Source organism: Heloderma suspectum, chromosome 6 (genome assembly GCF_057233095.1).
Source record: "Heloderma suspectum isolate Gila_16-S chromosome 6, 16-S_ref, whole genome shotgun sequence".
NCBI classification, from domain to species: domain Eukaryota; kingdom Metazoa; phylum Chordata; class Lepidosauria; order Squamata; family Helodermatidae; genus Heloderma; species Heloderma suspectum.
In genome coordinates, this window is record NC_139463.1 from 42,795,540 (window position 1) to 42,821,693 (window position 26,154).

At 46.5% G+C, this 26,154-nt stretch overlaps 1 protein-coding gene across 4 annotated transcripts in view; it reads left to right on the forward strand.

Moving 5' to 3' along the window:
* Positions 1-391: 391 nt before the first annotated feature.
* Positions 392-26,154, forward strand: part of GPAT4 (glycerol-3-phosphate acyltransferase 4) — a 30,527-nt gene continuing 4,764 nt past the window's right edge. For 2 of the 4 annotated variants that reach the window (XR_014783748.1, XM_084804072.1), the window contains exons 1-8: positions 392-520; positions 11,376-12,155; positions 18,301-18,370; positions 18,466-18,763; positions 21,646-21,720; positions 23,416-23,505; positions 24,111-24,204; positions 26,023-26,138. Coding sequence is in view for 3 of the 4 variants with exons in the window: in XM_084804072.1 (XP_084660198.1) it covers positions 11,991-12,155; positions 18,301-18,370; positions 18,466-18,763; positions 21,646-21,720; positions 23,416-23,505; positions 24,111-24,204; positions 26,023-26,138 (908 nt within the window). In the remaining variant the exon portion in view is untranslated. Of the gene's footprint in view, positions 521-9,247; positions 9,463-10,968; positions 11,100-11,375; positions 12,156-18,300; positions 18,371-18,465; positions 18,764-21,645; positions 21,721-23,415; positions 23,506-24,110; positions 24,205-26,022; positions 26,139-26,154 lie in introns of all 4 variants that reach the window. The other 2 variants (XM_084804074.1, XM_084804073.1) reach the window with 2 other exon arrangements.

The window sequence follows — 26,154 nt, forward strand, 5'->3', positions numbered from 1 at the left end:
GTACCGCCCATCAACAGGCAGGGGCGGGGCTTCCACGACGCACGACGCTGCTGAACCGCGCACGCGTGAACACGCCCCGCCCGCGTACCCGCCTCCCTCTTGCAGCTGCGAAAGACGCGACGAAAGAGCCGCGTGTCTCTCTCTGGGAGTTGGAGGGGGTGAGAAAAAGACCCAGTGCGCACGCGCCACGGCCGTCGCCCCGAGCAGCGCCGTTTCGATTGGCCACTTTCCGAGCTCCGAAAAGTGGCCGCCGATTGGCTGCTGAGAGAGCGAGCGAGCGCGAGGGCGAGAAGGCGGGACTCGAAGGAAAGAAAGCGTGTGTGGGCGGAGCTGCCGGCCGCTCGCGCGCCCCCCCCGCGCGAGGACCTGTCGCCGCGGTGGTGACGTCCGCAGTCGGGAAGCTGTGGCCGCTGCGGCGCACGCGTGCGCACAACCCCACCGGACTGTCGCGCTACGGCTTTCCCTCAGCCGGACCCGGGCGCGGGAGGGGCGGCGAGCGAGAGAAGCGGTGCGGCGACAGGTGAGCGTCCCGCCCCGCGGACACGCCCCGTTCCTCGCGGGGGTCGTGAGGGGCGGCCGGCCTCGGGGGCCGGCGGGAAGCCCCCGCCGTGCGGAGCCGGGGGCGCTGGCTGGGCTCCTGCGCCCACCTCCACGCGAGGGCGAGGAGAGGGCCTCGGGAGCGGGGGGGCACGTGCGGCGTCAATCAGTTATTAATATTAATCATCAATATTAATTGTGGTACTGTCAGTAGCAGTATCAGTGCCATTACTGCTACTCGGTAACTCTGCTGCTTAAAAGGACAGGCGCGCTCTTAATAAACAGGGGCTCTGCTCTTACTGCTGTTAATAACTTCTTAAGAATGATATTCGCGAGGTTCATAATCATGTACATATTATTATCGTTGACGTATTGTATTTCTGTACCGCCCAATTGCCGAAGCTCTCTGGGTGGTTCGCGAAAGATGCCAACCTCAAAAATACAACACAAAAAAATGTTTGTGAACCGCCCAGACAGCTTCGGCTGTTCGGCGTTATAGAAATGACTTTAAACACACACACACACACACACACACACACACGCAGTAAACATAATAGTAAGAATCGTTTACATACAAAAACAATTTAAAACTATCAGCAATAGAAATCCTAGGACTAGTTAAAAACATGTGTTGTGTCGTTTGTGTTTTATGGTTGGGTATTTAAATGTAGTTTGTTAGCCATGTTGGGCAGTTCGAAGTTTGGGCCAGAAAGGCAGAATATAAATTGTTCTAATGAGATAATGTTTACTGAAAAGTAAGGAAGCTTCTGGAGCACTACTGATCAGAAGGTCGTGGATACTTGTTCCATCTTTTCTTCTTCAGTGGGTCTTCTTCATCAAGAAGGAAGATGGAAATAGTGTGTGTGTATGAGTGGGGGAAACGTGGAAGGGTTACTTGTAGAAGACATTGTTGTCTAGAAACACAAGTCTGTGATGGCTTGATAAAGCCTCTCCTGGAAGCACCCAAATTCCCATTATGTTCAAAGAGTCTTCCTCCCAAGGAAGTATGCATAGGCTTGTAGCCTTACAGTGCAATCCTGTGTATGTTTTCTAATAAGTAAGCCCCGTTGAGTTCAGTGGGACTCCCCCCTCCTCCAGGAAAATGTATAGGGTTGCAGGTTTAAGCTTCTCCCAAGTGCTTTCTCTAAAGTGTTTAGCTTTAGCTGGACTGTGTGTGGGTATCTGTATCTTGATGGATAGATATAACTAGGGCTGGACCATTTCATCAATTAACTGGCTAGATTAATTGATTTTTAAATCTTTTGATCTGTTAAAAAGATGCTGCTAAATACGTCTTCTAAGGTGATATTTGCAGTGATATATATGTGCATCATCTAAATACAGGATGGGAATGCTTGTTTCCTTCAGAACAGCTGTTTAATTAGGTGACAGCCTTAATATATATGTGTGCTTATCTATAGAATCTGTTACATTAGATGTCAGAAACATGTTGAATGAAGGCACGTACTGGTACGTTTAAAATTATATGAGACCCAGCAAGTAATGTCAAGGACACCTTCTGTCATAGTTTCTACTTCTTATTTTTTTTTGGGGGGGGGGTATTTGCACATACACCATGGTAAATGGCCTCTGCCTATAAAGAATGGAAATGAGGACAACAGTTGGCCGCTTGTAAGCTACGCAGAGAACATGTTATGGAGCAACATACAAGTGTTGTAAGTAAAATAATAAATGTATTGCAAGTGCTTAATTTGAACGTGTGCACATATACACATCCCTGGTCTGTATATCTGTAGTCTTCAGCCTCTTCAAATACTGGACTTTTACCTCAACCTTCAATATAAGAGTTACTTTTAATTTTTTACCATATAAGTATAATTTTTCTGTTTCCCTCTCTGGGTCTCTTTCCTTCTTTCCCTCTCTCCCTATCTTTATCCTTCTTAAAAAAAAAAAAAAAAGGAAAGGAAATCATAGAAGATCAGTAACCGATATATGATAATACATACACGTTTGTATCTAAAAATAAATAAAAACAATGTAACTATCTATTGAGGGAGGGATTGAGGTTTGCAGTGAAGTATGGGGAGGCTCCATGTAAAAATTTTACTCATTTTTTTAACTCTACCCTTCCCTAAAAGTCTTAACTACAAGTTTCTAAATCAAGATAAAAGACCTGTGGGGGCTCCATGTAAGGAAAAGGAAAAGTGAGACATATATGTAAAATAACTGAAAGGGGCAATTGTACTGTCTTCCAGTGGAGATTACTTTCATTTCAGTTGGACTCAAGTTTTGGCATGGAGATAGCGGGAAAACACATGCTTTGCATGCAGAACATCCAAGGTTCAATTTCTGACATTTTGGGTTAAAGGGTCTCAATAGTAGGGCTGCGAAAGACCTTCTCTTCAGGCGTTGGAGAACCACTCCCAGTTAGAGCAGACAGCAATGGCCTCCTTGAATCTTCACTATCATCAACTTAGGGCGCAATCTTACGTCTGCTAGATGGTGGCTAGATGGCCATAGGATTGGTCAGTTTCCGGGAACCAACCTCACAGCCCGCACTCTGAGGTCAGTTCCTGGAGAACCGCCCCCCCCGTTCCCTCCCCCACCCCGTCATAGGCGGCACGGAATATCCCTGGGCTCTGGCCCCATAAGAGCAGTGTGGAGCAGGGCAAAAGGGGGCGTTCCCAGAGGGAGGCAGGGATGGTGGAAGCCTCTTTATGAGGCTTATAACATTCCTGGTTATTTCGTGATGTCCAGACTTTGAAACTCTGGGTTGTTTATGGGTTAAACAACCCAGAGTTAACCCACCCAGAGTTAACCCAACAACAAACCATGGATGATTGTTTAGGGATTAAACAACCTGGTTCTGGGTTCAGAGATCACAAAACAACCAAGTTCCTGGGTTGTTAATTAGAAGCAGGTAAATGGGCAGGAACCAGCTTGTGGGCATGCGCACACAAACAATGCATGGGTTGTTAACTGTGGGCTGTTTGATCATCCAAACTGGGTAAGAGTGTCCACAGGAAAGGGCACAATGGAAGGAACTAACTGTAGGCCACATAGAAAAAGTTATAGTTATGGGTTATGGTGGTCTTGGGGTTGTTTTGCATTTGAATTCTCTTGACTCTTCCAACTTCACACTGAGGTACACTAGAAAAAGGCAAGGAAGATCTATTAATATAGGGAAAAATTAAGGCATGGAATGGATCAAGCTTTATTTTACAGGTGACCTTTTTCTCATGTTGCAGCTTGAGTATGGTGAGTTCTTACACTTAGAAATTGCCAGAGCAAACTTGCTGCACTGTAGCATATCGAGTCTGGGTGCTCCAAACCGGCTAATTAGTCTGTTTCTAAAATATATAGGGCTGTAGATCTCATAATCAACGGGGTGCACTGCCCCTCTTTTTAAGAGAAGTTATTTTTATTTTAGCTTGGGGGGTGGGGGTGGCAGTGTCAGGTGGGAAGAGTCCCTGTCTTTCATGCACTGTGTAGAACTGCAAACAGTGGTTGTTTTCACACCGGAAACATTTATGGACTGGGTTGAAGTAGCTTGTTGCTGGTGTTTGCAGCATTTGAAGAATGGCTGCTGGGTTACAGTCAGGCTTACACCAGAGAGAGGGCGCATGTTCTTTGTTCTTTGGATTAAAAACAAACCCTGTACGATTTTCCCATACCTGATGCATCTCTGTGTGTCAGTGTTGCAACCACTGTACAAAAGAAGCTGTAGTCCAAGTTTAGTCACTTGGGTGAGCCAGATTTATTGTATATTTATTGTATAAGTCAGTGGTTTTCAAACTGTGTTCCAAGGAACAAGTTCATCTTCTTTCTTGGATGACAGCTTGTCTGCTTCTGCTGATCTCTTGCAATGTGCGGTTGTAGAACAGGCACACTGACAATTTAGATGGGCAATCGGGAGGCTTAAAGTGCCCCACATGAACATTCCATAGAATCCTATGCAAGGTGGATTGATTGAAATCAAGAAATGGGTTGATAGAAATCACTGATTGAAATCAAGTTTCTCATTGAACAGCCCCAGTGTGTGTGAGTGTGACAGAACCATTAATTCATTTTTATGAGATGGTAAGTGTACATTTAGCATATTTATGATGAGACTTAACTGCAACTGTGTTATTTTTAAATAAGAAAGAACATTAGTATTTTCTTAATTTTTTTTAAATCTGATTAAAAAAATTTAACTGATTTTTAATTATTGTTTAAATAATTGATTTTTATGCACCCTGATCCTCTGAAATATATACATGTTCTATGGCAGATGTGTAAGGCTTCCTTAGCAGGCACATTGACGTGGAAAGGCATCCTTCAAGATGGAGAGTTTGGGAACCACTGGCTTAAATTAACTCTTGGGGCCTAAATCAGTGTCAGTTGAATCAAACCAGGAGAGCCTGCTGGATCAGACCAAAGACTTATCTAGTCCAGCATCCTGTTCCACATAGTGACCAACCATTTGCCCCTTGTCTTACTTGGGGAATATGAGAGCAACATACTGTGCCCTGTATGTGGATTAGTGGGACAATCCTGGCACCTTTGAGGTCGCTTAAAAGGAGGTAGCAGGCTTTGTGTGCTTTTACCAGAATTTGGACTTTGCAATGTACTAGAACTGACAGTTCCTCAAGCAAGGACTTCCTCTGGTCAAAGTTTAGGTCAGTGCAGCAGTTGAACATTAATTGCTGGTGGAAATCAAGACAGGAAATAGCAGGTGCAGATTTCCCAAGCTGGATCCAAGGAACTCTAGAGGTTGGGGCAATTATTTAAGCCTGCAATCCTAAACTTGCTCACTAGGAAGTAAATCCCATTGAACTTAGTGGGATATATTTCTGAATAAACATGCATAGGATTGCGCTGAGCATCAGGTTCTCTGACCATGTGAATACAACTGAGCCTCAGCCCAGAAAAACTGACTGAAGCAGAAGAGCCCAGAAACACATCTGCTCTCTATCATCAAGGGGTCTGTAGGCCTCTGTGCTACAGGAACTCTTAACTTTCAACTCCAGAATTTTAAGGAATTCTAGTGAGGCAAACTTGAATATTGATTTATTTATTTTTTAGACGGGAACGTTTTGGTATTTCTTTTTGAAGGTTAAGGAGTTACGTTATCCTACTTTGCTATTGCTAAGCTTGAAGTTTTATGAGCAAGCCATCACAGTCAGATGCTGCTTCTGAAGTAGGGAAAGAGAAAACTTATCCAAGTCAGCATCTTATTTTCTGACAGTGAAGCTCAAATTTGATATTAAGGGAATGGAGAGATGAAGGACAAAGGGGATAAACAAGCAGTAAAGAGGTGCTGATATGTGCAGTGGAAGAAAGGCCTATGGAAGCAGACAGAATGTGAACTACCTGGCTTCAGTTCATTGGCAGCTCCATACAAAAAGGGACTCGGAAAAATATTTCAAGTTCTTAAGACACCAACATAAAGATTTTTTGGAACTAGTCCTGCCTAGAGCTGATGCAATATTTCAAATTCCTAGGTGCAAGCAGCCAAATTTGTAGGTATCAAGGATTCTTGCCTGACCCATCTGGCCTTGGAGAATCCTGTCTCACATATTTTCCGTTTCTTCCTCTGCAACCCTGGTTACAGTCTTGCAATTTAAAAATAGTAACAACAGCAACAATAAAAAGCCTACAGACTCAAAACATGCATAAAATTCTCTTTTAAAAAAGCCAGTTTTCTACAGTGCCTTGATCTTGAGCCTGATAAAGAGACATGATCCAGAATTGGGCTGTGCAGGAGCAGACTTGATTTTTAATGACATCGGTCACAAGGGGCTGGGAACAGATATAGCCTGTACCCAAATAGTGTCATCGAGTTCTCCCCTTTAATTAGGACCTTGGGTACCTTCTTCCCTATGTGCCCTCCCGTACACCCTGTTCAAGTTCTGAGGTCCTGCTTTAGGTCTCCTGCTGACTGAGGATTACTGAAATGTGAGTAGCATTGAACAATCTAAAAGCAGTATATAAATGTTAAGCATTGTTATTAATAAAGGACATGCTAGAAAAAGCAGCATTTGTGACCAGCTGAACAGATCAAAAATTCAGATGAAGGCGCTTTCAAACAATGATGCTGCTCTAACTGATTTTTGGCTTCAAAAAACAACAACAATCAGCATAATTGAGCAGGAAGTGGACATAAGAACTACCTTACTAGATCAGACCAGAGGTCCATCTGATCCAGCAGTCCGTTTCCAGAAGTAGTCAACCACCTATTCTGGGTGCTCACGTGCAGGGTGGGAATCTGATGGTTTTCTCCCTGTTGCATATCCCCAGTATCTGATGTTCAGGGGTATACTGCTTGAATTTAGCTATCACAGTTAACGGCCACTGATAAATCTGTCCTTCTCCAAGAATTTGTCTAATCCCCTCTTAAAGACAGTGTCCATGACCATATACTGTCCTATAATTATTTGTTGTATGACAAAGTGCTTCCTTTTGTCTGTTCTGAACCTTTTGCCAGTGAATATATTGATATAACATCAGTTCTACTTTGTTCATATTGAAGCCAGTTAATATGATCAGTTGATGTTTTCTCTGGCAAGTAATAAACTTGTCACTTAAGAAGCTTGTCTGCCTTGATGGGTATGATGAGAAGAATTCTGTAGGTGATACCTTATCTACTGCAGTCACGTAACACAGCAATGAGAATTGTGGTTATTTTCTGATACATGTCATTACTTTAATGAGTCCTGAGTAATGCATCCTGGAAGGAAGATACCGTGAAATGGAATCTATTATTATAGCAATGCATCCTTCCAACAGTGACATAAAACAACAGCAGTAACCTCTCTAGCAGAGATAGGCAGACTTCAGGCTTGCAGCCGGGTGTGCTTTGCTTTTACTAGGACTCCAAGATGCATCAACCAGAGCCTAGGTATAAATAAGACATAGACTGGGTTCATACAAACAACAACCCATCACAGGTAACAAGCCATGGTGGGTTGTTGTCTTGCCCAAACCTGGGCCACTTCCCACAGGGTGGCTGGTTTGTGGCCAAAAAACCACCCTGATAACCCATGGCTTGTTCTTGGGGTTTTTAAATCCACGATGGGTTGGCATGTCGTTTGAACCTGAAGCAGCAAACCTGTTGTGCTTTGAGGAAAGCGGCGAGTGAGCTGTTCAGCAAGAGCAGCAAAAACCCCTGCCGCTCTTCTTGAGCAATCTTGCCCATGCCACAGTGTCGGCCCCTCCGATGCCCAAACAGTGCTTTGGAGGGGCTGTCGCCTGTTTACCAACCCCTTTTGGGTGGGAGGGCTAACATTTGTGCAAATAAGGCTGGAAAGTATATCTTTTTAAAAAATTGGCCCCAGGAATTTGCACAAATTATTATTATTATGATTATGATTATTTCTTCCCTGGTTTTTCACAGTTGTGAAAGTGTGCACTTAGGGCTGTCAAACTAAATATGGCCTTGCTTTGTCTATTGCCTTGTATGGTTCATCTGTCAAAGGAAACCAAATGTACTAGAAAACATACAAGGAAATTGACAAGATAGGACTGCATATAGGCTAGTTTGACAGCCATTGACGGGGGGGAGGGGACCAGATTGGCCCCTTAGCATGGTGTTCCTCAGGGTTTGAAGTGTGGAACTGACCCTTGGGGGTCCCCCTTCCATTTCACAGTTCCTTGAGTCTCCAGGAAGTGGTTTTAAGACTGGTCTGGGGTCCACCCCCTTTTCCTGGCTCCCCTGTTACTGTGAATAGCAACCCTGAAAATCGGGTGGACCCTAGATCACTCTTAGGACCAGCTTGCTGGATACTCGGGGAGATGTGCAGTGGAAACGTGGACCCCCAAGGTTCAGTTCACACTTCAACCCTCAGGATCAACTTGCTAAGGGGCCGATCTGGTCCCCTTTCCCCTCCCCCCTGACCTACCTGTCAACTGTCAATCAATGTCAGACTAGCTTATATGAAGTCCCATCTTGTCAATTATCTTGTATGTTTCCTAGTACACTTCCTTTCATTTGACAGATGAAAAATACAAAGCAATAGGCAAGGCTATATATAGTTCCACAGCCCTAAGTTTGCAAATTTTGCAACTGTGGAAACGGAGAGGGGGGAATAATAAAATAATGAAGACATCTGTGCAAATTCCTGGGGCTATAAATAAATAAAAAAAATTAATCCCATTTGTGCAAATGTCAGGGCCCAATTTTTTTTTTCTTTAAAGTTGGGGAATGTGATCGGGGTTCCAATCGGAGCAGGGAGGGGAACTTGGTGGCAGACACTTAGAACTGAAGAACTCTGAATATAGGACTTTGTTGTGTGTACCAGAACTGAATGGAGGTCATAGACCTTCCACCCAAAAATCCAGGCCTGGCTACCCCAAGCTTTCTTCATTAGAGCAGTATAATTCAGGGTATGATATGTGTGTGGGAAGGTTGTTTTGTTGCTGCTATTGTTAAGCCATTGGGAGTCAGAAATCCTTGCTAATCTACTGCAAATCACTGAGAGACCTACCTTCTGATCCCTCTGCCTATAACAAGCTTTGCTATTGAAGTCTGCAATTGCAAGCTAAGGAAACACTGCCAGTTGTGCAAAGAGAAAACCCAAATTATGATTGAAATGAATAAGCCTGGCTTTAGGACCATGATGCTCAGCTGACTTGTGATTCTATAACTGAAATATGTTATTTGGGTCTTTCTAGACTTCCCTGCTTACTTATATCAGGTGCACATTTCTAGTCCATCAGCCAGTTTGCAGAATGAGGCAACTGTTTTTTCACATTGCCAATTCCTTAGTACCCTCAGGTAATGGCTTCTCATGACTGCGGTACGTTGCTTCCCTCATGGGGAAATCCTGTTCATCATCCCCAGCATGAACTCTGGAATCTCTGAGAACATTTTGCAGTGATTGCACATCTCAACTGGGTTACATACATCTGTCTGCTGCTCCAGTCCAGTGCACTGCAAGGCCAAGTGCTGTTGCAGTTGAGATCTGTCTGAGTACTGTTGGGGTGAGTTTCTCTCTGGAACCTTTTGTTCCTGCCTTTTCCCTTCCATGAGGAAACACTTCTTGAGTTATGGTTCCAGTTCTTCGCTCCAGCCCTGTGTGACTTCTAGTCAGCTTCCATTTACTGTGAGTAAAATGCAGGGTGAGCAACAACTGTGAGTCAAGTCAAAATTCTGAGAAGACAGTTTGTGCTGTTGGTTGGGGCTTTATGGTCATATGCTGGACTTCATGGGTAAAAATTGCCACCAGGTTTCCACTTTTGCACCCTTGGCTCCTGCCAAGATAGGATCCTAGACAGGTTGGAGGGTTGGTGAGGGGTTCCGATCTAAAACAAGGGAAGAGAGAAGTAGTAGCTAAGTCATGCATCCAGGTGTGGCTGGAGTTGTAGGAGCTGGAAGCGCAGAGGCCTGGGTGTCTGGGAGGTATGTATTTAAATTCATATTTATTGTACCCTGCCTTTTAAAGAGAGCTTGATGGGGCTTGCCCAGCTGTCCCCTTCAGGCAGCTGGGGCAATATCATCAGGTGCTTCCCACGGGTTCGCTAGGCCCAAATGTCCATGCTGTCTCATCCCACAGACTCAGGATAGCTTGTCTTTTAAATGCATGCTTGTTCTTTTACATTACAGTCAGCAATGTGGGCTTTCCAGAACATTTCGAATTAGACATTTTCTGATGCCCTTTTTTGACCGGGATCTGGTTTAGCATGCTTGGATTATGTGCACTTTGGGTTTTAATTTACCTCTTCTCCTTCTCCCCCCACCCCTTTTGCAAATAAAGTTTGTGTGTATGTGATACCTATTTACCTGCCTTCCTACCTACCTGCATGCCTCTTAGGGATAGTCACCTGGAAAAAGTTAATTGCAACTTTGAAAATACCCATGTTATGGTGTTCCTGGCTCAAATCACTCACCTTTAAACCCTTAAATTGCTTTAAGGGCCACATTCTTTCATATGCTCCCAGATATACTATGATCAACATCCAAGGTCGTGCTCCATGTCTCCCCGCTGGTAGGGGGGCAGTGATTGGGTATGAGAAGTAGAGCCTGTTCAGCCATGGCCTCGATGCTTTGAAATGCCCTCACCCCTTGCTGCATCCATTTCGTCACCTAGTTGAACCCTGGCTCTTCAGGAAGTCTTTGGGGAGATTAATGGTTGTTTAAGACGCCTGTGCTATCGTGATCAATAGTGATTATGTTGATGCTGTGTGCTGTATAATATTGTTTTATTGCTTTTATTAATGGTTGTTTTGTTTCAAAGTTCCCATTCTTAGCCACTTCAGGCGCCTATGTTTGGGAAAGCACAATAGATTAAAAAAATAACTAAGCATTTTCTCCATTCATTATGGCACTAACTTAATTTTATGCAACAATGCATTTTTAGAGAAGGAAATCCCACCCACCCACCCACCGGATAATACAGCAGTGGAAAATTTTCCATTACAGAAGTATTCGTAAAAGTCTTTCATAATGGACTACTGATTACTTTTTTATTTATTTTTTACCATTGCCAGCGTGCCAAGCTTGCAAACAGCCTCTCACTTGGTCACCTTTGGCAAGTCAGAATCTCCTCAAGCCATCTAGTCACAGAAGCTTTCCAAAAGTTTGGTTCTTTTCTTTTTCAGACCACAAAAGATTAGCATAGGTAAGCATGAGCAGGCAAGCTTAGAACAATATTTGTAGGCAGGGCTACTAACTTCAGTTCTTTAACAGGAAGTAGCCCTCCTAGCAGGACGAGCTGTTCTCTCCCAAGTTTTCTCTTTGCTGCTGCCATTTTAATGAGAGGCTGAGTTCTCCCATCTGCTGTCCTAGAACAGGTGGCTACTTCTCCCTGGTCTCCAGTCCCGTTCCCCCCCCCCCCCCCAGTGTTCTGATATTCCACTGATCTAGTATGCCTGATTCTTTCTCTTTCCTCCCCTAGTGTTTGGAACCTGTGAATGCTTTACTTTCGGGGGCATCTTCCAAGGGAGAAGGAAACATCCCTCTTTCAACTTTCTGCTGTGGATTGAAGCCAGAGGTCCTTGGAATGATGCTTGCTACAGGCTACATGAGAGACTCGGAGCTGGTCCTTGCATTCCAGAGGCAAGGACTCTAGCTCTGCAGGCCACTGTGTTTTCTTCCAATGCGGGGCAAGCGAAGGAGCCCACCTCAGCCTTGCAAAGAGACGTTTTGCACCCTTAAGAACTCAAGGGGCCCTCATCTTCTCGGCTTTCCAGGAGCTGCTGCCAAGCACATCCCTCCTTGCCTTCCGTGCAGATTGTTCAGCTTTCCCTTGTGCAACCATCACATATCTGGCCAATCTTTGCAGTTTCTGTTTGTGCTGTGGCCTATTTCCAGGCTGGATCATGGGGGCTCTTTGCAACCTCAAACCCATGGGAGGAAGGGTGTGAACTTAGAAATGGCGTCTGTGACAGGTCAGGGACCTGCTTCATGCACAAGGTTGCTGCTGGTTGATAGGAGAACTGGCTGATTGCCCCAGGCAGCCTCTTTCTGCCTGCCTCAGGAACTCTCAGGGCACTGCCCCTTCCCCCTCATCATGTTTCTACTGCTGCCCTTTGACAGCCTGGTGGTTAACCTGCTGGGCATTTCCCTAACCGTTCTCTTCACCCTGCTTTTGGTTTTCATCATTGTGCCAGCCATCTTTGGGGTTTCCTTTGGCATCCGCCGGCTTTACATGAAAACCCTGCTGCAGATCTTCCAGGTGAGTCAGGCTACTTGACATTCCTGTGGGGGAATTGTGTACTCTGGGTTGTGGGATATGTCAGCAGCCAGGGGGTGGTGTGGTGAATCAGAGCTTTTCAGTGGTAGGCCTTGCGTGCTGATTGAGTAAGCTGAGAATTTCAGGCAAGGCTTTGTGCCACAGCTCAGCTCTAGCATCTATTGCCAATGTCAGGGCTTTACCTTGGAACATGTGAAGTAAGAGTTGACAAAGATGACCCTGAGCAAGTGCAAAGTGCCACTGAATAAGTGATTGCAAAGTTACCCCATACATCAGGCATTGGGGCAAGCTTCCAAGTCAGAGGGTAGTGTTGGCAGATGGATTGTACCGCTGCTATATCTTCTGGAAGTCAAGTCCTGGGGGTTTTGTGTGCAGTCCTTCATAAAAGGAACAGGGCAGGCCTCCCTGCATTTTAGTGGACACAAGCTGCCCTCTGATACCTCCCAGGTGAGTTTTTGTACCTGGTTTTGATAGGGCTGGGAGGTAGAATGCAACTGTGTTAGTAACCGTGTGATACAAGAGTATCTGTGCTCACATACGCAAATCACGTATCACGTTGAGAGTGACAATGGGGCAGCTGGGTAGAAGTGCCTCTACTCTTCCTCGGGTTTTCATTTTCCTGAGGCCTACCTCCGTTGGTACCTGAATGCACACCATGGTCCTGTGTGAGTTAGTTCTCCCTCTGTTCATTAATTCTGCCAGGCTCTTGAGGGGACTGGAGCAGGCATACAGTTAACTTTTCCTTTCCTTCTTGCTTCTCCTCAGCCCTCCTTTCAGCGCATTTCTGCATTGCATGTGACCATTATCAACCTAGGTTAAAATAATAGCATATTTTATTTTGAAACTGTCTTCGCATCCAAGTGTTGTACAGCGGATAATGTCAAAGTGCTGGTCCTGCTTGCAGACTTGCAGTCTAGAAAATAGGGAAGGGATGTAAAAGAAAATTTAAATTGCTAGTATTAAAATGGGGTTCTCAGCGTGGATTTAGGAGAGCCCCCTGGGGCTCATTTTAAACAGAGCTGGTGACAGGAACACACAACATTGATCTTAAATATTTTTTAAAAAACTGAATGTTGAAGTGAGGTTAAGGGACAGGGAGGAAGGTAGGCACAATTCATTACCCTGCTCCCAATTCCTAAACCCTGGTTAATTGTATGCCTACACTAGCCCAGTGCTAAGAGTGTGTGTTACCAGCCTTCCCCAACTTGGTGCCCTAAGAAGAGCCCTGCTGGGATCAGACCCAAGGCCTACCTAGTCCAGCATCCAGTCTCCCACAGTGGCCAACCAGATGCCTCTGGGAAGCCCACAAGCAGGGCCTGAGGCCAGCAGCCTCTCCTGCAGTATTCCCCAGCAACTGGTATTCACAGGCAAGCTGACTATGACACCATGGAGGATACATCTAACCGTCATGGTTAGTAGCCATCGATAGCTGCCTCCTCCTCCAAGAATTTGATCTCCTTTTAAAGCTGCCCACATTGGAGACCATCACTACATCTTTTTGTAGTGCATTCCTTAGTTTTAACTATGTGCTGTGTGGAGAAGTACTTTGCTTTGTCTGACCTCAATCTCCCAGCATTCAGTTTCATTGGATGACCCCCATCCCTATCAACTTCGGCCCTACTCTCCAAACCATGTATAACTTTATACACCTCTTATTTACCCCAATGTGCATTACCTTACATCTGCTTACATTTGAACCGCCAGTGTGGTAGTTGGACAGGAACTTGAGGGATCCAGGTTCTAGTCCCCACTCAGCCATGAATCTCACCAGGTGACTTTGGGCCAGTCACTGCCTCTGAGCCTAACCTACTCCACAGGGTTGTTGTGAGAATAAAAGGGAGAGGAGGTAAGCTGCCTTGGGATCCTTGCAAGAGGAAGAAGGCAGGATAAAAATGTAATAATCAGTAAATAGATTTTTACCATTTTAATGTCCAATTTGGAGAGATCCTTTTGGAGCTTCATGGTCACCCTGAATAATTTGATGTCATCAGCAAACTTGGCTACCTTGCTGTTCACCCCTAACACCAGATCATTTATGAACAATTTTAAAAGCAGTGGTCCCAATACAGATCTTTGGGGGACCCCACTTTTTACATCTCTCCATTGTGAGCTGTCCATTTATTCCTGCTCTCTGCCTCCTCGGGTGTATTTCCATGTTATCAGCTTCACCTGGCTTGCAACTTTGTTGCAATGTTTCCCCAATCACATCTGCTCAGTTTCCAGGTTCCACAGTGCTTAAAGTCCCAGCTTATCATCGGTGTAGCCTGGGGCTCTGCGGTGTTTCCACTGAGCTCTAATCAAATTATTTTCTTGACGGCTGGGTGGAGTCAGGGTTGGATCTGATTATCTCATCTGCGTTCCCGCCTCCTCCTGTTGCTGAGTCCCTACTTCTGCTCCACTCCAGTTCTGCTCTGGCCAGTCTCTTCCCTGCCTTCCGAGCCCTCCCCCCCCCTTTAAAGTGGCGGGGGGGGAGTTTTAAAGCACAATTGCACTGTAACGATGAGGAGTGAAAAAGCAAAGCTGCAGTTGCATGTTAAGAGGCACTGCAAACCTACCCATTGTTCCCATAGTGTGCCATTCCAGTTACAACTTCTCCACACCATTATAAGTCTCTGACAGAAACATACTTCCAGGTGGGGTGGGGGGATTGGAAGTGAACGTCATCAGACTGGCAGGGGCTGTTCAACCAGTCAGAGAGGCTCCCCCCCTCCAGGCTCTACTCTCCTTAATGGCAATCTCAGGAACTAGCCTCAATGATCGCAACGGGCGTTACCTCTGAGTAGATTTCCCGGACGTATACCCGATTCCACCCATTTTTTTCCTTTCCCTCTAATACGCTTACCCTCCACATCAGTATCTTGCTATGACTCTATCGCAAAATAGCACTAACACGCATTTGCACAATGGCGCTATTGCACACTAGTGCATTAGTCCAGGGGTGCCTGCTGACTCCTGCTGAGGTCAAGGAGGCTTGTTCCAGAAAATGCGCTATTGCGCGATAGCACAAGTGCATGTTAGTGCTATTGCATAGGAAGATACTGACATAGAGGGTATGCATATTGATGGAAGACGACCTGAGATAAACCTTATTTTCAGGCTGTAGAGGGAGTACTTGCTTGCCCACGATAGCAGGCTTATACGCACTATTGTTCTAGCGCTTATTTTCAATGATGTTTCAAAAGTTGGTCCCCTGGCATCCTGCTTCAAAATGGCGATGGAATGTCTGGAAAACAGGCAGGGGGGAAGGGTTGGGTCACTGAGGTGACACGCCCCATAGGCAGGACTATGATACCAAAACCAGTGCGGTTGTGGAAACAGGTCAGTAATGGAGCCGAAGTAAGCTGGAAAAGTCAGGCTATAACCAGTCTCAGAAGAAGCGGTTTTCCCACGATAAAATGAGGGGCTGGTGCTGAATGGCCGTGACATCATGGAAACACAGAGACCTCACCACACAGTCAGGTTGGAGTAAATCACTGGTGGAAACACAGCCCTGTTCTTTAACCAGTTACCTAACCATAAGAGGATCTGTAAGAGAACTGCTAAGTTTGCTCAGAAGCCTTTGGTGAGGGTTCCCTGGCCATGTGCTAATGCAGTGAGGGTAAAGAACCAGCATGAGGCTAACAGGTAGGAGTAGCTACCAGGAGTCCAGTCTGTACCTCCATCCTGCTGACCAGTGGAATTTTCTAGCTTGGAGTGAGCCAGTTTCTCTGACTGTTAGCAAAAACTGGTTTCTCCGTGGCAGCTTTTCAGACCAGGAACTCCCACAGAGTTTTAGGTTCTGCAAGGGCTGGAAATAATTTAAAGGAAGGAGCAAAACTCCAGATCCAGTCCTCCATGCAAAGCTTTTTTTCCCTTCTGGTTGCTCCCCCTAACTAATACGTTGATTGATATATGCACAAGATTCCTTGATGGGGGGTTGGGACTGATCTGGCATTGTCCTGACAAACAGAGCTGTTTGTACTCCCCTGGTAATCCAAATTCTGTGACCTTTATATAAATTGTGCCACTTGAGCAAATCTTATTTTTGCATACTCTTTGCAGAATTAATTCGGGGGGGGGGGGGGAGAAGCTATACAGGGAACTGTAGTGCCCGCCTATGGAAATCTTATCCAGGCATCTCTCTGGCTTCTGAGATTTTATCAAGCATTCCTTGGACTCGTTCAAGCCTGACTTCATAGTTTTAAGGGCTAGAAACTTGTTTTCTTCTTTTTAATGTGAAAGGAGAAATGGTCAGGGAGTTGAATTCTTTGCTACTATGGGATTGCAGCATAGATACAGCCCTGCTTATGAGGTTGTTGCTTAAGCAACCGGCATTGAGACGGTCAGATGGAGGACAGCCAAGTGAACTGAAAGTGAGCAAATGAGAGCATGTGCATGTACAGTGCCCTTGGGAGGAGTGACTGACCTTAGGATAATGTAGAGACATGCTAGGTTCTGGCAGTCGCTGCCATGAAGATGCCGGGGTGGCATATTGTTTGGGTGCTGGTGGCAATAGTTGAGACAGGAAGCAGCAGCAGCTACTCATCCGAGGGCAAGGCAGCAGGGACCTTTGCCTGGCAAGGTTGTATCAGCCATGTAGAAATGTGTCCTCCGCTGCAACTGGCAGCCACAGTGCCCCCTCTGCTCAGGGGAGTGCTGCCTACCTGATGCCAGATACAGAGGTTAGGCAGGCAAAAGCCTGTAGCAGCTTTAGGCAAAGAACAGAGCTTTGACCCCTGTCTGAATTGATGGGCTTCCTGCTGGTTCTTGTGTAGTTTGGAGGGCAGTTTGAGAAAGCATGCATGTGTGTGTGTGTGCACGCACATGCGTGCGCGTCTTGGGGAGGATTGGGTCCTCACCTAAGCCTCCAGGGATTTGCAGCACTGTTATACGAAGCCTTCTGAAAGACTGTTCTCTGACTCTGGGTCAGCCCTTTCCTGTTTTTGAGATCTGTTGCCTAGTGGCCAGGAATGCACTTCAAGTTGCTGTTCTTAATTCCCGTCTGGAGGTTGTTTTCCCAGTCAAATTCCAAGTCTTTCCTGGGATTTGATTGGGATGCCTCTATTTATTATTTATTGTGAACGTTTTATAGACTGTGTTTCTGCTGGGAGGAAAACATTCAAAGTGGGGTGCAAAAAATAAAATGTGACTATCAATAAGCAACAGTACAATTTCAGTTGTCATCACTAAATCAGTCAGTAAAATTCAGCCAGATAAAAGAATTCACAACCAGGTTAAAACAACATCAGTTGAAGCCATCCTATTTGCCAGTGGGGGTGGCCTTTTGAAAGATTTCACCTTGTCATAAACAATGTCACTAGGTAAAGTGCCTCCCAGGTAAAGCCCTGCTCTGTCTGTGCCCTCGCATTCCTCGCCGCCAGAAAAGGAGCATAGGCCCAGCTTGCCCTGCAGATCTGAGGGTGCATGTAAGAGCTGCCTTCCTGGAGCAGACCAAGGGTTCATCTAGTTCAGCGTTCTTGCTCCAACAGCAGTTAGCCACATGTCTCCAGGAAGCTGAAGGCAGCGTCTCTCCCTGCTATCTCTAGGAACTGGTGTTCTGCGATGAGCTGCTAAATGGGCGTTCTGTTTAGCTCTGATTGTTGTTGTTATTTATTATTTATTGCATTTCTATACTGCCCAATATCCAAAGCTCTCTGACCAGTTTACAAAAGATTAAAACCTTAAAAACACAATATAAAACATAATATAAAAATCATTTACATACAAAAACAATTAAAAACAATCCACAGTAGAAATCCCAGGCCGGTTAAAACCTTATTGTATCCTGTCAAATGCCTGGGAATAGAGGAAAGTCTTAACTTGGCACTGAAAGGATAACTGTTGGAGCCAAACAAACCTCACTGGGGAGAGTGCTCCACAATTGGGGAACCACCACCAAAAAGGCCCTCCCCCTTGTTATCCGAACCTCCCTCAGAGGAGGCATGTGGAGCAGGGCCTCAGATGATGAATGTGGTATATGGGTAGGTAGTGTTACGGTTAGTTGATACCCCTGTCCTCTTCCTTGAACATGCCTAGTCCATATTAAAGCCATCCAAGTGAATGTTCATCACCACATCTCGCGACAGTGAATTCCATGTCAGTTATATATAAGATCTAGGATTCTAGTAGTTTCCTTCATGTCTTGCAGTGGGCGACATTGAGGATCGAACGTGGTGCCAAAGAGAAGAACCATCCCCTTTATAAGCCCTATGTCAATGGTAAGACATCCTGCCCTCTCTTGGGGGTGAAGAGGGGTCTATGTTGGGTTCACCTCTTCTCACTGTGTGACTGGAGGGTTGTGTGTCTCTTACAGGTATCATAGCAAAGGAGCCCACTTCACTGGAGGAGGAGATCAAGGAGATCCGGCGGAGTGGTAGCAACAAGGCCCTAGATGCCCATGAGTTTGAGCTCTCTGACATCTTCTATTTCTGCCGAAAGGGCGTTGAGACCATCATGGATGACGAGGTGACCAAGCGCTTCTCAGCTGAAGAGCTGGAGTCCTGGAACTTGCTGAGCAGGACCAACTACAATTTCCACTACATCAGCCTGCGCCTCACAGTGCTCTGGGGGCTGGGCGTCCTCATCCGCTACTGCTTCTTGCTGCCACTCAGGTTAGGCTCCGCATTGATTGGGGGCTTTCATTGGGGAGACTGAAACCAGACAGTAGAAAGCCCAGATCTGTCATTTCTGGTGTTTCCTCTGGCCCATTCCCTCAGATATAACCTTGGAGGTGAATGCTATCAGTATTCTCTGGTAGGAATAATTTCGTTGGCCAACCTTAGGGAAGGCTCCCTGTTTGAGGCTGAGGACCAGTGTGGTTGGTGATCCTGCCTCTTCCAGGTCCTTTGCAGGTTTGTTCGTTTATTTTAAATATTTCTTGGCCACCTTTCAGGGCAGGAGCCCTCCCAGGGTGACATACAATAGTAAACACATAATAAAAACCAGTCTGGTATTAAAAACAATAAAAACAGCAACGACAGCAAACATATTAGGGGAAGGCCAGAGTAAAGTAGTATGTTTTCAGGGCCTTCTTAAAAGCCTGCAATAATGGGGCCTGGCGGACCCCTGATGGCAACTTATTCTGGAGGTGTGGGGCCCCTACAGAAAAGGCCCTCTCTTGTGTGGTCGCCCATCTGACTGCTCTTACAGGTGGGCAAATGAGAAGGGCCTGTCTTGCTGATCTTAAAGTGCAGGCAGGCGGACATGGGTGAAGGCTGTCCTTCAAGTAACTTGGTCCCAAACTGTTTTAAGGCTTTAAAAGTCAAAACCTTCCACGTTGGGCCTGGAAACACCAATAACTAGTGCAGCTGGCACAGTATAGGCATTATATGATCAAATCGCCTCACCCCCATCAGCACTCAGGCATCTGCATTCTGCACCAGCTAAAGTTTTTGAACTGTTTTCAAAGGCAGCCCTGCATACAGTGCATTACAGTTGTCCAGCCTGGATGTCACTAGTGCCGGAGTAACTGTGGCAAGGTCCATCCTCTCTAAATAGGCCACTGCTGGCATACCAGCCTAAGCTGGTAAAACACATCCCTGGACACCGCAGCCACCTGGGCTTCCCCAATTAGCGCAGAGTCCAGGAAGACTCCCAGACTGTGCACGTGGTCTTTTAGGGGAAGTGCAACCCCATGTAAGACCAGTTGTAAACCTCTGTCCAGGGTAGTTGGTTTCCCAACCCACAGTACCTCCATCTTGTCTGGATTAAGTTTCAGCTTGTCAAGAACAAATCCTGCCAGATGAATCTGATCTCATTTTTTGATCAAGTAACCTCCCTTGTGGACTGTGGGAATGCTATAGACATAATACACCTCAACTTCAGCAAAGCTTTCGACAAAGTGCCCCATGATATCCTGATGAGCAAACTAGCTCAAAGTGGGCTAGATGAAACAACGATCCGGTGGATCCACAGTTGGCTACAGAATCGGACTCAAAGAGTGCTTATCAATGGGATCTTCTCAAACTGGGGAGAGGTAATGAATGGGGTACCGCAGGGCTCAGTCCTGGGCCCAGTGCTCTTCAACATTTTTATGAATGACCTGGAGGAGGAGGTGCAGGGAATGCTGATCAGATTTGCAGATGACACAACATTGGGTGGAATAGCTAATACTTTGGAAGACCGAAACAAAATTCAAGGTGATCTGGATAGACACAAGCGCTGGGCAGAAAACAACACAATGACATTTAATAGGGATAAATGCCAAGTTCTGCACCTAGGAAAAAGAAACCAAATGCACCGTTACAAGATGGGGGATACGTGGCTCAACAACACTACAAGCGAGAAGGATCTTGGAATTGTTGTAGATCACAAGCTGAATTTGAGCCAACACTGTGATGCAGCTGCAAAAAAGGCCAATGCCCTTTTGGGCTGCATTCATAGAAGCATAGCTTCCAAACCCCAGGAATTACTAGTTCCCCTCTACTCATCAGGCCTCATCTGGAGTACAGTGTCCAGTTCTGGGCACCACATTTTAAGAAGGATGCAGACAAACTGGAGAGGGTTCAGAGGAGGGCAGCAGAGATGATCAGGGGACTGGAAACAAAGCCCTATGAAGAGAGACTGAAAGAACTGGGCATGTTTAGCCTTGAGAAGAGAAGACTGAGGGGAGATGTGATAGCGCTCTTCAAGTCCTTGAAAGGTTGTCCCAGGGAGGAAGGCCAGGATCTCTTCTCGATCATCCCAGAGTGCAGGACACAGAATAACGGGCTCAAGTTACAGGGAGCCAGATTCCAGCAGAACATCAGGAAAAACGTCCTGATTGTTAGAGCAATACGACAATGGAACCAATTCCCTAGGGCGGTGGTGGGCTCTCCAACACTGGAGGCATTCAAGAGGAGGCTGGACAGCCACCTGTCAGGGATGCTCTGACTTGGATTCCTGCATTGAGCAGGGGGTTGGACTCGATGGCCTTGTGGGCCCCTTCCAACCCTACTATTCTATGATTCTACCCTCATCCACCCCAAAACAGCCTCCCAACGCTGGTTCATGAGTTCAACAGGCTCCCTGGGATGTGTAGATGGAAATGAGAGGGAGAGCTGAATATCATCTTCATACTTATGACACTTCAGCCCAAACCTCCTGATGACTTCCCAGTGGTTTCATGTAATTGTTAAAAAAGCACAGGGGACACGATGGAACATTGTGGCCTGGCACAGACATAACAGCCATGTGGTGGAACAAAAGTCCCACAGCACCACCTTCTGAGACCACTCCTCCAGGAAAGACCGGAACCACTTTAAAACAGTGCCTCCCAAGCCCAGTCCACATAAATAATCCAGAAGGATACCATGATGGATGGTATCAGAAGCCACTGAGGGGTCCAGAAAGACCAGCAGGATTGCCCTCTCACTATCCATTCCCCAGCATAAGTCAGCCAGGGCGACCAAGGCTGTTTCTGTCCCATAACCAGGTCTGAAAGTTGATTGGAATGGATCTTAATAACCAGTATGAGGTTATGCTTCATCTCTCTCTCTCTCCCTTCCTTGTGCAGGGTAGCCCTGGCTTTCACTGGCATTAGCCTCTTGGTGACTGGCACAACGTTGGTGGGCTATTTGCCAAATGGAAGGTGAGTTCTCATCAATTGACTACTGCAAAATCACCACCTGAGAACAGGCACTGAAAAGACTTAAAGTAGCTTCGGTAGTTGGGTTTAAAGAAGCCAGCGTTGGAGGGAAGAAATGGTAGATGGCCTCCTGTGGGTCCCTGTTTCTGCTCTCATGTCTGTGCTCAGGCCCTACTGTTCCTTTATTTCAGCCTTTATCTCCATGGTAGTGCTTTCTGGCAATTAAGCAAGGAACTAAAGGCAACTGGACACTTTCTTTAGTATTCCTCCTGTTCATTGGGGAGTTGTCTTCAGCTTCTCAAGAAAACCTGGGCAACCAAATAAGAATCCTAAACAATAGAGCGGCAGTTGAAAAAGAGAATCATGCAAAAAGGAAATAGAACCCTAGCTAAAAGGTCAGAGCTATCAGTGTATACTCTGGAAACTGGCGTTCCTGCCTTTTTTTATTATTATTAAATTTATTAATCGGCCATCTGGCTGGTCACCCAGCCACTCTGGGCGATGTACGAAGTATATAATAAAACAGTTAAAAAAAATAACATTCTACAATAAAAACGTTTTCTAAAATACCCTAACCCACCCCAAATGCCTGCCTGAACAACCACGTTTTTAATGCACAGCGGAAGCTCGTTAAAGAGGGGGCATGGTGGAGTTCCCTAGGGAGGGAGTTCCACAGAGTGGGGGCCACCACAGAAAAGGCCCTCTCCCTCGTCCCCACCAGTCTAGCTGTCCTGGCTGATGGGACAGGGAGCAGGCCATCCGAGGCTTTAGCATGGTGCCTTGAAGTGCCGTGCCCATCAGCCAACTGCTTGCCTGGAAAGGGGGTCCCTTGAACTTGCTCCTCCTTGTGCTTGTAAGTTCTTCTCCTGCTTTTTGCACATGTGCAGTTCCAAGGTGCAAGGAACAACTTGTGGGGAAGCACCCCACTGCACAGCTTACTCCGATACAGACCTGCTGTTGAGAAAGGGCTGCAGACAGCAATGGATCCACTGGCAGAAGCCTCCAGTTCAGCATTGGGCAGAATGCTCCTGCCTGCCCTTATCACAGGGCTGGGCAACTTGTGACCCTCCAGGTGTTTATGTCTACAATTCCCATCAGCCCTAGCCAGAAAAGCCAATGGTGAGGGATGACTGAAGCTGTAGGCCAAAACAGCTGGAGAGCCGCAAGTTGCCCTCCCCTGCGAGGAGGAAAGACCTGGAGCCGTTCCCCATCTGTGTGTCATCTGAAGAAAACAGCAGCTGCTGCTTTCTGTTTAAAAGCCATGCTGCCACCTGTTCTCTAATGTGGCCTTGCCAGGGAAGGGCTGTAGCTCAGTGGTACAGCCCCTGTTCTGCATGCAGAAGGCCCCAGGTTGATCCGTGGCATCTCCAGGTAGGACCGGAAAAACTCTTCCCTGAAACCCTAGAGAGCTGCTGCCAGTCAGCGTCGACATTACTGGGCGGGATGGACTCATGGTCTGACTCCATATGGGGCAGCTTGTTATTCAGGGACTCCCAACAGTGATTTTAGAGGCCAGCTGCCATGCAGACTACTGCCAGTGGGTGGCACTAAAGATTGTCTGCTGTGTGGCCATTTGGAGTGTTTTTTCCCTCTTCAGGTTTATAAGCGTTACTTGTGGGGAGGAGGGGCACCATGATAATAAAATGTCAGCATGGCTATAAATTGAAGTTTAATAAGGTGTTTACTCTGCCTCTTTAGGTGCAAGGACTTCTTGAGCAGGCATGTACACCTGATGTGCTATCGGATCTGTGTGCGAGCTCTCACCGCGATCATCACCTACCACCACCGGTATGGAGGAGACTGGATGGGAGCCCGTGGTACATTTGCCCAGGGAAGGGAAAGTTGGCTCTGAGCTTGTGTGTATGTTGCAATCTTGTGGGAGCACAGAAGATTTGCAGAATGTGCTGTTGAACACAGATTTCAACTTCTTGAGCATCTTGACTTCTCTATTTTTTAAAGAGCAAGTTTCTAGGTCTTATGACGGCCAAGGTATGCTTGAAAGTGTGGGCAAAGCCCGGTGAAATCTCAGAAAACAGGAAGATGGCTGAGTGAGATTCCTGGTGGTCAGAGGGTGGGAAGTCAGTGCTATGCATAGTTCCTTGCTCTCTCCCATGTTTAGAAAGGCAGAATGAAGCGGAAAATGCTAATTAAACTAAGCTTGAATTTCAGGGTGGTGGTGGTTGTTTTTAAGTTGAGGGTATGCAAAGCTTGAGCGTGGAAAGTTAGAAGTGCCATCATCTGTGGAGCAGAGCACTGAAATTCCTTGTCCTGAAAGCTGTATGTTGGGGGAGGAGTGCCGTGCACAAGTCAGCCAGTGCCAAATGCTCTTCTTGGGCAGACTGAGTTTGTGCTTCAGCTGTTCGTGCTAATCTCTTTTCCTTTCCCAACTTCAGGGAAAACAGGCCCCGCAGCGGAGGAATCTGTGTGGCTAACCACACATCCCCAATCGATGTCATAATTCTGGCCAGCGATGGCTACTATGCTATGGTGAGGATGGTGAACCCCACCAGCTCAGGATGCGCATGTGTGTTGGGGGTCCATGTATATCAGCGGAAAATTCTCCAGCACGTCCTTCCTTCAAAATTCCAAAATACATGCTATTGTTCAGTTCCATCAGATAGCATTGGTGGTATTTGTTTGTTGTTTCTTAGACTCTAAACATGCCCCTCCTGGCCTCCATGGAGAGGAAGCAGATGCGGCCCATCCACTGGAGTACCACCTGTTCATTTGGGTGGTGGACATAAGATTGAAGTGGCCGTTGGGTGTCCTTGCTGCTACTCCCATCCCCTGAAGCTTGGGATGGTTGAGGAGCAGCTCTGCAGTCCCCTTTCTGCCCCTCAAGAATGACCTGTGCTTGGGTAGTTTGCTGTGGCCACTTGTAAGTGCTTCTGATGCCTGTCCTTGACACCATGGCCAAAGTAAGACTCCCTTCCTTCACCGCACTGCCTGAGATCCCTGCACCTCCGGATGAAGAAGGGACAAGTCCCTCCTTCTTTCCATGGTGACATGGGAGAGATGCCCCCAACCACTCAGGAAGTAACGGCACATTATGACCTTCTCAAGCTCCCCACCATGTGGAGTTCCTGTAGGCCGGAGAGTTTTATGCAGCCAAAGGCATCGTCCTCTACAAGTTGAGCTGCTTGATAGCTTGTAGCTATCTTGGCTTCTTGTAGCTGCTTGGCTATAGAATTGGACTCAAAGAGTGCTTATCAATGGGACCTTCTCAAACTGGGGAGAGGTAACGAGTGGGGTACCGCAGGGCTCAGTCCTGGGCCCAGTGCTCTTCAACATTTTTATGAATGACTTGGAGGAGGAGGTGCAGGGAATGCTGATCAAATTTGCAGATGACACAAAATTGGGTGGAATAGCTAATACTTTGGAAGACAAACAAAATTCAAAGTGATCTGGATAGACACAAGCGCTGGGCAGAAAACAGCACAATGACATTTAATAGGGATAAATGCCAAGTTCTGCACCTAGGAAAAAGAAACCAAATGCACAGTTACAAGATGGGGGATACGTGGCTCAACAACACTACAAGTGAGAAGGGTCTTGGAATTGTTGTCGATCACAAGCAGAATATGAGCCAACAATGTGATGTGGCTGTAAAAAAAAGGCCAATGCTCTTTTGGGCTGCATTAATAGAAGCATAGCTTCCAAATCCCAGGAAGTAGTAGTTCCCCTCTACTCAGCACTGGTAAGGCCTCATCTGGAGTACTGTGTCCAGCTCTGGGCACCACACTTTAAGAAGGATGCAGACAAACTGGAGAGGGTTCAGAGGAGGGCAACAAAGATGATCAGGGGACTGGAAACAAAGCCCTATGAAGAGAGACTCAAAGAACTGGGCATGTTTAGCCTTGAGAAGAGAAGACTGAGGGGAGATATGATAGCGCTCTTCAAGTACTTGAAAGGGTGTCACAGAGAGGAAGGCCAGGATCTCTTCTTGATCATCCCAGAGTGCAGGACATGGAATAATGGGCTCAAGTGACAGGAAGCCAGATTCCAGCTGAACAACTTCCTGACTGTTAGAGCAATACGACAATGGAACCCATTACCTAGGGAGGTGGTGGGCTCCCCCACACTGGAGCGTTCAAGACGAGGCTGGACAGCCATCTGTCAGGGATGCTCTGACTTGGATTCCTGCATTGAGCAGGGGGTTGGACTCGATGGCCTTGTAGGCCCCTTCCAACCCTACTATTCTATGATTCTATGATGTTTGGGCATAGCTGTCTCACTTGGGGGCTGCTAAGCCAAAGCTCTCCCAGGAGAGTAACCTTTCACCCCTTCACCCTCTCTCTTGCTCAGGTGGGCCAGATCCAGGGTGGCCTCATGGGGGTCATCCAGAGGGCCATGGTGAAGGCTTGTCCCCATGTCTGGTTTGAACGCTCTGAGGTTAAGGATCGCCATCTAGTGGCTAGAAGGTTGGTACGCAGTCCA